This window comes from Oreochromis aureus, linkage group 22, assembly GCF_013358895.1.
Source record: "Oreochromis aureus strain Israel breed Guangdong linkage group 22, ZZ_aureus, whole genome shotgun sequence".
Taxonomy (NCBI): Eukaryota; Metazoa; Chordata; class Actinopteri; order Cichliformes; family Cichlidae; genus Oreochromis; species Oreochromis aureus.
Window position 1 is genome coordinate 18,585,377 of NC_052962.1, and position 12,087 is coordinate 18,597,463.

At 42.0% G+C, this 12,087-nt stretch overlaps 1 protein-coding gene across 1 annotated transcript in view; it reads left to right on the forward strand.

Annotated features, from left to right (window-relative positions):
- Positions 1-5,919: 5,919 nt before the first annotated feature.
- LOC116311963 (potassium voltage-gated channel subfamily KQT member 4) overlaps positions 5,920-12,087 on the forward strand; it is a 51,824-nt gene continuing 45,656 nt past the window's right edge. The window contains exon 1 of the mRNA XM_031729204.2: positions 5,920-7,875. Coding sequence (XP_031585064.1) covers positions 7,574-7,875 — 302 coding nt within the window. The 5' untranslated portion in view covers positions 5,920-7,573. The remainder of the gene's footprint in view (positions 7,876-12,087) is intronic.

Genomic DNA, 12,087 nt, shown 5'->3' on the forward strand with positions numbered 1-12,087 from the left:
TAGGTGGTTTAAGAAACAAAAAGGCATTCTTCTGAAAATGAGTGATAAAGGCAGGCTTCAGGTAGCCTGACGAGCTTGGGTGGCTGTAACTCAGGAGGTAGAACAGGTCATCTACTAATTGGAAGGTTGGTGGTATGAGTCCTGGGCTGCTCCAGTCTATGTGCCAAATATCCTTTGGCAACATAGTAACCCAAAGTTGCTCTCCAATGCATTCATCGGAGTATGAATGTGCGTGAATGTTAAATAGTAAGCAATTATGCATAGAAAAAAGGTGCTTGTATGAATGGGTGAATAAGGCAAGTTGTATATAGCGCTTTGAGTGCTCAGGTAGACAGAATAGAAAAGAACAATCCAATTAACATTTACAACTTTAAAAAGACAAAAAACTCAGTTCAAACAATCATGTGCTTACTATGTCAGATTGGAACCTGTTGTTGTTTTCCCAAATGGCCATAGGAGGGCAGCACTGATCTAACACATTTTAAACACTACTGATATACTGTAATTGGGCACCTGATTTATGTCCAAACAGAGGTTCATTATTTTTCAGTAATAGCAGACATTTAGCAACAAATCTATCTTTAACGGGCTCTCACGACCGCACCATCAGTATCTATCCACGCTACACCCAAACAAGACTACGTGAGCAGTGCTGCTGTCCTGGAAAAGCTTTGTGTGCCACAAAGGGTCAGCGGTTAACAATAGAGTCACGAGTTATTTGGCTAGAGGCCGCTCAGCTCCTGCGAGATCAGACTGCATTCCTTCTCCAACCTAAGTGCTTGGTCATATGGGGTCACATGGGGGTCATTTGATTATTTGGGTTTCCTACTGTATGCTGTAGGTCTTTACCTTTTAGTATAAAACACCTTGAGGTGACTGTTTTTGTGATTTGGCACTATATAAATAAACCTGAATTGAATTGAATCTTAAAAGCGAAGGAGAAGTAATTGTGGTGGAAGTGAAAATACTACTACTACTAATAATACTAATAGTGAAAATAACATTTCACATTTCATTCTATCTTAGAGCTGAATGTCAAAGTTCAAAAGTGGAAGCACTTTGAAATTCTGGCCAATTAAATTGTGTTTTTAAAAAATTGCACTTATGTGTATCACTCACTCTGCAATTCCCTGCTTGAGCCATGGTAGCAGAGGCACAAGTAAACATTACTCTGACCGGGGGGTCCTTTCTTAATCGACTTAATCAGTGAACAATAACTGCATTAATGAATGCAGACTCATGCTCGGCTCTTTCTAATGAGAGGAACGAGGATTGTGAGAATGTTTGAGCTTAAGTCGAGCGTGAAAAGGATTGTCCGGTGGTATTTTTCTTGGCTGCCTCGTCTGGTCAGATCAAAGATCAGCTTTGAGCATATGAACTCGGGCTCACTGCTCTGGCTGTGGTCTAGACCTTGTGATTTGGCCACAGCACCAAATGCCCTCACCAACTTTGTGACAAACCCGCGTCAAGAGTTCGGCTGGAGGCCGAGCATCATCTTTCACTGGGCTTTCGTGTTTGATCTTCTTTTCCCTCCTCCTTAAGTGTCAGGATGTTTTCCTTTAATCATTGTCAGGCTTCAGTGTGAGCTCTTCCCAGGTCTTGGCATGTCAGCGTTGTATAAGAATAATGTGACAGTTCAATGATCCATATAGAGTAATTTTCTTATTGCTTATGTCTGTTCATAATAAGCTTATACTGTAGGGTTAAGCAGCTGAGCTATTCTGCGCATTAACACTCAGGAAAGTTGCATCAAAGAGCCTGAACTTTGTGAGCACTGAGGCAGAGATACATGATCAGTTTGTTTGTATGCAACATGGTGCAAAAGCTACCATCAGGGGCAAAGAAGGGATTCATTTAATTCTGGTGCTAACCAACGTCACTTCTGAAAATTTGAGGCAGTAAACCTCGACAAAGACTTCATGCTTGCAGTGATTGATCTTCTAAGTTATGAAGGTATAAAATAATTCCCATCTCAATTAACAAATTTATTTCATTCCAACTATGTACCTGGGATTTAATGTATTCTCTTCTATTAGTTAATATTTATTCAGCAAAAAAGAAGAAGAAGTGATTCTGTAGTTTCCTTAATGAAGCTGGTTACAGGGTACAACTGTGTTCCGGATTCACTTCTGGTTGAATCAGGAATGTTGCAGTTCATGAGCCTCTCTTCACGTGAGACCTCCTGGATCTTTTAATTGGAGCCTATTATGTCCCTTTAATTTTTTTTGACTCCACAACAGTAGATTAGTATGATTCACAGTTTTAAAAAGTCCCTATTGGCATATGCAAATTCAGAAGCTGAAAAAAAAAGCTCATACTCTACGGATTTTTATCAAAAATACAAAAAAAAAGCAAAACAAAATGTTAAAATAAAAATTAAAATATGATGAAAGGTGAAAGATTGTAAGTCTTGTTTATTTTTTAAAGAAAAATATTATTCCAACTTCTCAGTATGATCCACAGCTGGAGAAATGCTGTTTTCTCTCTTTCTTTTGATTGGCTGCCTCTCACAAACACATTTGAGCAGCAGGTGGGCGGGGCTGCTCACAGTCAGGCTGAGATAACTATATTTACTCTGTAGCGTCCAGTCTATCATATTTGAGTTTTTGAGACCTCTACGTCACCATTGTGATTTTTTCCCCCTGAAAAACGTGATCCATACGATCTGACAGTTGCACTGCTACTCTGACTGAAACTGCACAAAAATGTCAAATGTAGCAAAAATGATACAACTTCAAACTCATATAGGTGTTTATAATAAAGGACCGATCTCTCCTTTAAGCCCTTAACTGTTTGTTAAATAAAACGAGGCAGTACGTGTTCTCATTATTTTTAGAAATCAGACACAGTGTTAACATTTGTGTTACTTTGTGTGTGTGTGTGTGTAGTCTTTTTTTTTAGCTCGAGGATTTATGGTTCAGGATTGTTTTTGACTGATGGAAGTGAGGTAGTGTCTACTGTGTGCCCCCCTCTACCCCCTGTGAGTGTTAGTAAAATGCTGCAGGGTCCTTTGAGGAGCCTGCTCACTCACCTCTATAATGGCACTAAAAGTTGCAGTAAGTTACAAAGGAGCTTTTGACTGGTTATGAATGGACCACTGAGTGATGCCTCTACCCACCATGCTGTCATTTCCTGACTTAGTCACAAGGTGTTGTGGTTGACACTTTGGCATATTCATACGGTTGAATGGCGAGCTGTTACATTGATTGGAACGGGGAAATCCGCCTGCTGGTCTTTTTTCAGTGTCTACGTGATGGTTGGAGTGTGCAGCTCACCGGGGGCTCTTGCTCCAAACACAGCGCTGTTTGACAATGTCATTTCAACTCTCCGAAGACTATAACCAGACTTATCACAACAACATTAACCCAGCACAACAGACGCTATATCAACAATTCGACTGCCCTCTTTCCCTTGCCCTCTGAGGTCTTCCCTTCAAGAAGGGATCTGTGTTAAAGAGGAGACAATACATGAAAAGCAGCAGAGAAACAAGATTAAATAAAGACAAACAAGCGTGCTGTCTGGGAAAGCCATTAAGTGGTGTAAGTAAACGTCGGCAGCGGAAATAAAAGGTTGATGGGGGTCGAGCGGAGCAAGTTTGCGCTGTACTATGTGTGCCGCGCATTTGCTGATGCGAGTATTTTTACGTTCCCATAGATTCCCTGAGTGACTGTCGGCTCCTGGAGCTCAGTGGGCTCTGTGGAGCGTGAGTGTATGCTTTGAGGGGTGGAAGTGTGGTGGAAAAACAGCATGAAGGGCAGTAGCCTCCTAACACTGAGGCCCCTGTAGTCCACTCTGGGTCATCTCCAAGGGTAATTCCAGCTTCACACCAGAGTTGTTTATGAGTGCCACCAAATCTGTGCATATGAGTGCGAGAGCTCTTCGTCGTGGTCAGGTTTATACATTTGCGCCTTCGACCACCCGCTGTCCTCGCTCAGCTGTTGTTTGTTGTCACGGGGCCGCCTTCAGCTCAGAGGCCACTGCCCAGCTCTTAGTGTTGATTACTAGATGAAAGCAACGCTGAAGAAGGGTACTGTAATAGAAAGAGACGGGGGGTGGGAGTAGCTTTGCCACAGCGAAACTTTGATTTTTAATCCCTGAGGGTACAAGTAAAGCTGACATGTCTGTCAACAGCTTTTTCTTGGGTTGCTGCTGGGCCTCATTAGGACTGCTGAGGGGCGGAGAGGAGACCGGACTAAAAGAGAGGGTTGGAGTGTAGTGGGGATTCCTCCTACAGGATGTCATTGTGGGGTGGGAGCGTTAGGATCCACAATACCCTACTGTTATGTAACCATCTTCCCCCACTGATTGTCCTTTATCTTTCTCTCAGTCTCCCCTTTGAAGTCAGAAATACATATCATACATTTGCCTGTTTTTAAAAGGGGCTGTGCTGTAACTTTGCACCCTAAATGTTATCCCTAAATTAACTTGCATAGTTTTGAGTAGTTTGCGTGCCTCTCAGATGATTGTAATTTCAAATAAAACCCGTCCTTACCCCTTCTAATAAACACTGTGATTTCTAACAATCAGTATGTCTTTAAATCAGTTATTTGTAAAACTTCCAATCACAACTTTGTCAAACTTGGTTCTAGCAATCAGCTTTTCTATGCGAAAATGCTGACCGCCATGTTAATTTTTCACTCTGTTATATCACCTTGACTTCCCCTGCAGGTATCAATAAAGTTTATCAATTAATAACCAGATTACATATTGCAGCCCAAAGGTCTATTTAAATGCCAATACTAAAGCAAACAAACAAACAATACAAAATAACTGTTTGAACCTTAAAAGCAGAACATCCATTGGGAAGAGTTCACCAGTCATCACTGTAAGATCAGCTGTCAGCTGGTCTCTATATGAGATGCTAGTAAAGAGTTAAGGATTATGTGATATTATGTTATGTAATGGGAGCGAGCCAAGGGAATAATGTTGAGATTTTTGACTTGTGAAAGACTGCAGCTGCATTCCCACGTTTCATACCACCGACCTGCATGTTCCATAAACTGCTGCATGACAATTGACAGGAATGCACATAGTTAGCATGAGTAACCTGCCTCTGCTATTGTTGTAGGACAACGTAAAACTTACACCATGCCGAATGTATGTTTAGGGCAGGCAGTCAGTTTCTGTTGTTGAGAGTGCGGTTTGCTTTTATTCAAGATGAATGATTATATACTTCACTCGCATTCAACAGCACAGGACAGAAGTAGATGTCAGAGGTGGAAGTGATGAGGTAGTGGAGGGAAGAAACAAAAAGCAGGTTTGTTGTTCTTCTTTTTCTCCTTGTGAACATTTGACCCGGTGCTTGTTTAGGTTTAAAGAAAAAACTCATCATTGTGAATTATATCATTATTCCCTGATGTCATTTTTTTGGCCGCCAGATGATACAGTCAGGCCAGCAGGAGTTTGGGGACTACCTCACATTGCATTCCTCAGAGGTCCTCCGACAGGTGATGTCTCTATAGGGCACAGTCTCCATAACCCTATATTTGTGTCATAACCACAAGCCCCTCTGTGCTTCACAGTCATAGATTTAGAAAGCTGTGTCCATGGAGCTGTAGCGGTCTGTGGTGATCAGTGTTGCTGTGTCGCAGAGCACCTGTCTCTGCTGTCCAAAACTCCTGTAGCCATGGATTTAAACCTCCTCCCACAATAAACACAAGTGGCATTTTCACTTCAAGGAAAGTCAAATTAAACTTTTGTTGTTTGAACACTTTATCATTGGAAAGAAACAACGTAATCAAAATGTGTGCAGGAGGGGAGATTCGTTTTTGCTGGGAGTGTAATGCTGGATCAAAGTGTTGGTAATCATCAGGGGTGGAAGCAAATGTTTTTTTGGTGAAAAGGTCAAATTTTCATGAACGTTGCATGTAAAAAATGCACACTCAGGTCTAAAAACCAACTAATTCTGGGTGAAAGTTTTAGTGAACAAGTTCCAAAAGAAGAAAAAAGTATAAATATAACACTTTTAAAAATGATATTGAATTGTGAATTGCACTGATCATATAGTTTACCGTATATACATGCATATAGATACCAAGAGATGAAGGTATGTTTAATGAGAAAAAAGAAAAAATGAAGTTGAGAGCTGTGAGAAAACGAGGAAACAGATGATTACACACTGGTTAAAATACTGACAGGATGACCATGGACACTGAAGTCAGAAAAAATGAGTCATGCCGTTACCAAAACTACCTCTTTACTGATAACAATTACTGATAATATCGTGTCGTGATCATTGCGATGACTTCAGAGTGTAGAGAGAGGTAGAGCGCGCAGTGATGATGACAGGGAAGGATTATAAATACATATATATAGGAGGCATAGAGGTTAGTGGGGGAAAGAGCTAAAAGTGATGAGTGAATTAGAATAAAACAATAATAAAACACACTGCTGGACATTTTTCTAAAATAAACAACAAACATTTGAAAAATAATTTGAATACATTTTAAATATATTAGAACGGACACAAAAAGACCCTAGACAACTTACACTTCATCCCCAGACTGACTGATCACTCCCACCCTAGACTCCATGTATATTTTTTGGAAGCCTCACAGATGGTGTCCGGTTCACTTCTGGTACTTGCAAACTGTTAGCAGCATGTATCATTCACCAGCTAACTTTGCTGCTCTGTCAGAGATCGCTCACGGTTCCCGGAAAGCGTCATTAAGAAAACAAAACAGAAAAAGTGCACCTCTAGTCGCTGAGAGCATCCCACGCTCGTACCCATCCCGTGCGCAGAGTCCTGCTCGCTAGCGTTTCTGTTTGTGCACGTCAGCTCAGCGGAGAGCGGGCTTCTCACCTTCGTGCGCGTTTCCAAATCAAATGCAGATATCTGGTATTTCTTCCAGCTTTTTTTCTTCTTAATTTTATTATTATAATTTTTTTGGGGAGGGTTCCTCGTCTGCAGTTCTTGACATCACGCTGATGTTCTTCACTTCTGAGCTCTCCACCCAGTCAGCAGAGGAGCGCTGGACCAGAGAGACGCACAAGCAGGGGAGAGCAGGCTGATGTTAGCGGCTGTGGTGAGGCTCTGCCTGCCAGTTTAAAACTAAAGAAACAGCTAAGACTCGTTTAATGAACAACTGTGGCCGCTGGGCTCGGTTTAGAGACCATGGATCCGCTGCACGGCCGCTGTCCTCGCGGGTTACTTGTTTTGTGAAGTGTGCGCAGGAACAGATGCTTCACTTGATTGAGCCCTGATGATTTTTTTTGCAAAGTGATGGCAGGTCGTTAGCAGCTTGCTTTCAGTTTTCTCGGAGTTGGTGTGTGTGCGTGTGTGTGTGATTACTCTCTGCACCCCTCTGATTACTTCTTACACCTGACTGTTAACAATGATCGCCGGAGGTCCCGTTTCAGCGCGACTGGCTTACACATCATCTACTGTGCATGTGCATCTCGTCTTTTGCGGCCGCGACTTTATTTGCAGATAACTTTTGAATCTGAACTCAAACCGAGGCTGTGGACTAGTTTCAGTCGGACTATGACTTGGTCCAAACTTTGCTCTGCGCTCCTGCGGATGATCCAGTGAAACGTGTCAAGTTGTCTGTAGTTTAATCGCGACAGCCTCCAGATGTTAGGAAGTCCATCAAACAACGGCGGCATCAGGATGCTGGCGCCTCCGGCTCCAAACGACGAGAGGCGGGTAGAGTTTGTGGCTCTCACCGCCGTCCAGACGGAGAGAAGCGAGCCGTCCACTCCGGAGCGCGGACACCCGTCTCACCGCACGGGTCTGCTGGGCACCCCGCTGCCTGGACCGCCCGGACCTCGGGCCAACATGTCCGCTTCAAGCAAGCGCTACAGAAAGTTGCAAAACTGCCTGTACAACGTGCTAGAAAGACCAAGAGGATGGGCATTCATCTACCATGCATTCATGTAAGTGTGTCATCGCTTTAATTTTGTGTGAGTGTGACACATTAAACAATAACTTTATACAAGTCTCAAAAAGTTTGGAAAAAGAAGGAAATGTTGGACTTCCCAGTCCAACCTTTTGATCTCTGCGTGCCAACAGTTATTAGATAAATTTCCCAATTAGCCAACAGAATTGCTTATGCGGCAATTAGCCTGGTCATATGCCATACATCATCTCAACATGGGGTCTGCTGTTCAATTTCCCCTTGTCTCTGTCTCATTAAATCATCAGGGGGACTTATGATGTTAAATTTAATTTGCTCAAATCCACATGGGGGAGTTTTTATTTTATTTTATTTTATTTTAAATCGTAGTAAGTTTGTAAACACTTTGATGTCTGTCTTAAGTTTGTGTTTTGTAGGTTTACATGCTTCACTCAAGGCGTTGAAAAGTAAAAGTGTGAATTATAATGATAATGATTAATAAATTTTAAAAAAAAGCCCTATTAAGCAATAGAAACTCTCCTCACAGGTGAAGTAAGAACTTATTCTGAACCCTAACACCGGAAGCCTAAAGATGAGTTCTACAATTAAAAGCGTGTACTAAACATAGATGTGAAACTAAAGCAACTCCCCTGCTGCAGAAAGTATTAAGTCAGGGCTTTTAAAGGAGCCTGTATGGCCATATGTTCAAGAATGTATATACAACATGTAAACACGGGGAAAGTATGAGGTCACTGCTGGTGGTGCCGGTCCCCTCTGACACACCAGCAACTTAAGAGTAGTATGTGAGACATAAGTCACTCATTATATCAGGACATAAAACCCAACACAGTCGGGTTTTTACCCTCTTCACGTCTCTTCAATTAATATACCGTTTGAATTGTATCTCATTAGAATTCAAAGCTGCATATATATGTTGGCCTAAATGTCTCACTATATTTCAGCGTCTTTTAAAGTCAAGCATAGGGCAGCTGTGCACCGGCACCTGTCTCCCAGCTGTGTCTGCGGCTGGCACGTAGTGGACAGAGCTTCATGTTTGGGAGCTCCTCGGACCGGGTCGTGCTTTCTGCGTCGTTGTTTAGACAAGTGCAGCTGTCTGCCTGCCGGTGCCATCATGTGTTTATAACAGAGGGAAATCCCACTTCAGGGCAGTGATTCTCACATGTCCTCATCCTATAGTGTCAGTATATTAACAAGAGCACGTCAGTAAATGCTACAGCCCTACTTTAACCCACTCCACTTCTCTCCAGTTGTTTCTTCTTATGCCATTGCTACAGGACTGCGAGCATGCATTTCCAGCACACACGGGACTACGTGTCATGCACCTCTTCCACCTGATGTGTTACTCATTAAGAGCGATGGCCTTTACAGGGTGGCAGCCTGTGACATTCTCCTTGACATTACTGGGGTGTTGGAGCGAATCGTGGCTCTGCCATTGTTGTTATTTCTCTGTTAGAGAGGCAAAGCAGGCACTCGGAGGTGCCCAGATCGAGTTTCAGATGTCACGGCCTCATAGCTGATTTTGGAAGCGAGTTGCTCCCGTGGCGGCCTATTTTACGTTGACTGCAGAATGTACCTGAGAATAAAATGTGCAAAGCTTTTCAAGAAGCCTTGCACTAAGACGTGAAATATATTTGCTGCACATATGTCTACCTGAGTGCGTCATTCCCACGGTACTTCATCCGTCTCAGCTGGGCATTTATTTTGATTAATTACATGTGTGTTGCTCTCCAAGAGGAGAAGTGTGTGAAGAAAACTCTTTGTACAATGAAGCTCAATTAAGGCCGTGTTGATCTGTTGTAATTAAATTGAGCTATACACTGCTGTGTAGGGTACTGTGCTAACTTTCCCTTGATCCTTTAATTAATCCTGTGTTGTAACAGGGGACCCTGGAACAGATGTGTTGCTTAGAGGGCCTCTCTTTGCAGCTGTTGGAGTGTGCATGGAAAAGCATTGAAGCAGGTCTCCACTGTAATGACTCCTCACGGACGTCCAATGAAGTCGTCCTCTGTTTTGTCAAACCTGCAAACACACACAGAGAGATTTTGCCCTTTAAATCTTTGGTTTTGGTTAGTGTTGTACATGTCTGGATCTTGAGTGTGTGGGATGGAGAAAACATTTCTCACACACTCTCTCCTGCAGATGTAACAGCAGCTGATTCAGAGCTGACAAAAAGTTCTCTTCTACTCTCCATCCTTTGCTCGCCTCTTCTATCATCTCATCAGATCTCTTTTTTGTGTGTTTACTAATTAAATAAAAAAGGGCGTGAAGGCAGGAATTTGTTAAAAGGGATGATAGCATTCATGGAAAGTTCTGTAATAAACACAGAGAGAGTTCCTTTGCTCGTAAACTTGGTCGGTTGTGTAGACGGCAGACAGGTTCTTGCAGAGGCTCTGGTTCAAATGGTGAGTGGAGCCTTTGAACCGTGTTAAGTTTGGCGTGCCCTTTGATAGTCTTTCCCTTACTCACTGTCAAAGCTCAAGACCTCTTTGACACCTTGAGTCCCACAGCTTTATTTCAGCTGCAATAAATCTATAGTGGCAGCTGTTATGGTGTTTAACTCTGTTAAAGACCAGCTGCCTGACAAGAAGCCTATTTGTTAATACTGTCACTAATGATTGTTTTTGTTAATAATTAGCCTGTAAGATTTTCAAAAAATTGCTTATTTTGCTAAAATTGTGTAAATGTCCCATCACAGTTTCCCAGAAAACAGGGAGATATTTTAGCCAGCGCCAACACATGAGGTCTGTTAGTGCTGCGGCAGCCCAGTGTTACATATACATATATGTGATTATATATGTGATTTTCTTCTTGGGGATTAAGGCACTTATCGCTGACATATGACTCATTAGGGCAAAATGACTTTCATTTGAATTGTACAAACTCTGTTTTTGCCTTACGTAATATGTAAGCATGCCATACAAGGCCCGTTTGCACTTTTTCACATGTGTTTTTTATTTTTCTAGCAAAATATACATAAATGGAAGGTGGCTCAAGACTTTTGCACAGTCTGTGCTCAATCTTAAGTCTATGGTTTGGTGCAGCATTCGGACTTCATTCTTAATATACAGAAAGAGTGCGTGAGGATGGACGGGAAAAAGAGACTGAGCATTGGCCAGCCAGAGTGATTGATTGGCTCGAAGGAGGGCAAAAATATACCGGTCATGTATTATTGATGTCCTATAGTGAAGGAGCAGAGATGTGCAGGAAAAATATCACATGGAGGTTTTGGTTTGAGCTTGTGCAGTGTCATCACCAAGTGGAATTGAGAGAAATGCCTCTACAAGTAGTTGCTTCTATGAAGACCTCTTTGCAAACGCTCCATGTAGGACTATTAGCAGGTTAAAAGACACTTTCTCCTCTCTTTTCTGGCTTTGCTCAAGTGCACTCTGTGAAAACAGTAATACAATACCTTTTGTTGCTCTGCAGCTTTGTCAAGTCATAGAAACAAAACAAAACCTGATGAAGTCAAAGGGGAATCACCAGGCTTATTTTAGCAGTCATCTGCAGGATAAAAATGACCTCTAAATATGTAACTCATATTTAAGTCCACCTGCCTTTCTTCTTTGCTCCCAACCTAATTACAATAACTGCTTGAAAGCTTTTTTTATTTGTAAACATGCAAAGATGTCAAATTTCCACACTAGCTTACAAAATATCCAGTCAAGCACAAAAAGTGAAGGTGTGGACTTCACTAACAAGGAAAGACGGGTGAGAGAAATTATGGAGAAGTATTCGTAGGCCTTTCAAAGGCCTCTCCTGCTTTACCGTTCCTTTTTAAAAAACAATGTAACCCTTTTAAGATGACTTTCTTCTAACCCACATTACATTACATCTGAAGGGAGCTCACTTTACTCTTGCAAATGTTAATGTTTCTAAAGAAATGATCGTTAATCTATCAGATCTGTAAACAATCATTTCCAAAGCAAGCTTAATCTCTGTCAGATGAACCACTGAGACTCCACGCCATGTATGAATATCTTTACTTCAACCTTTTATGGCACAAGCATCAGTGATGGTGTGTGTTTATGAAAGCTTGAGCCTAAAGCCACATTATTTATAGATGTTAAGGGAGATACGGCCTAATGCTCTCCATAACCTCTCCACCGATGTTTACCCAGAGCGCCTGTGTGGCTTTAGTTAATTTTTCACACATCTTTTCTATAAACAGAGCAGCTCCACACCGAATGCATCTCGCAAGCTTTTTCAGCTAAAGGTGAATTGCCTTTGTGAC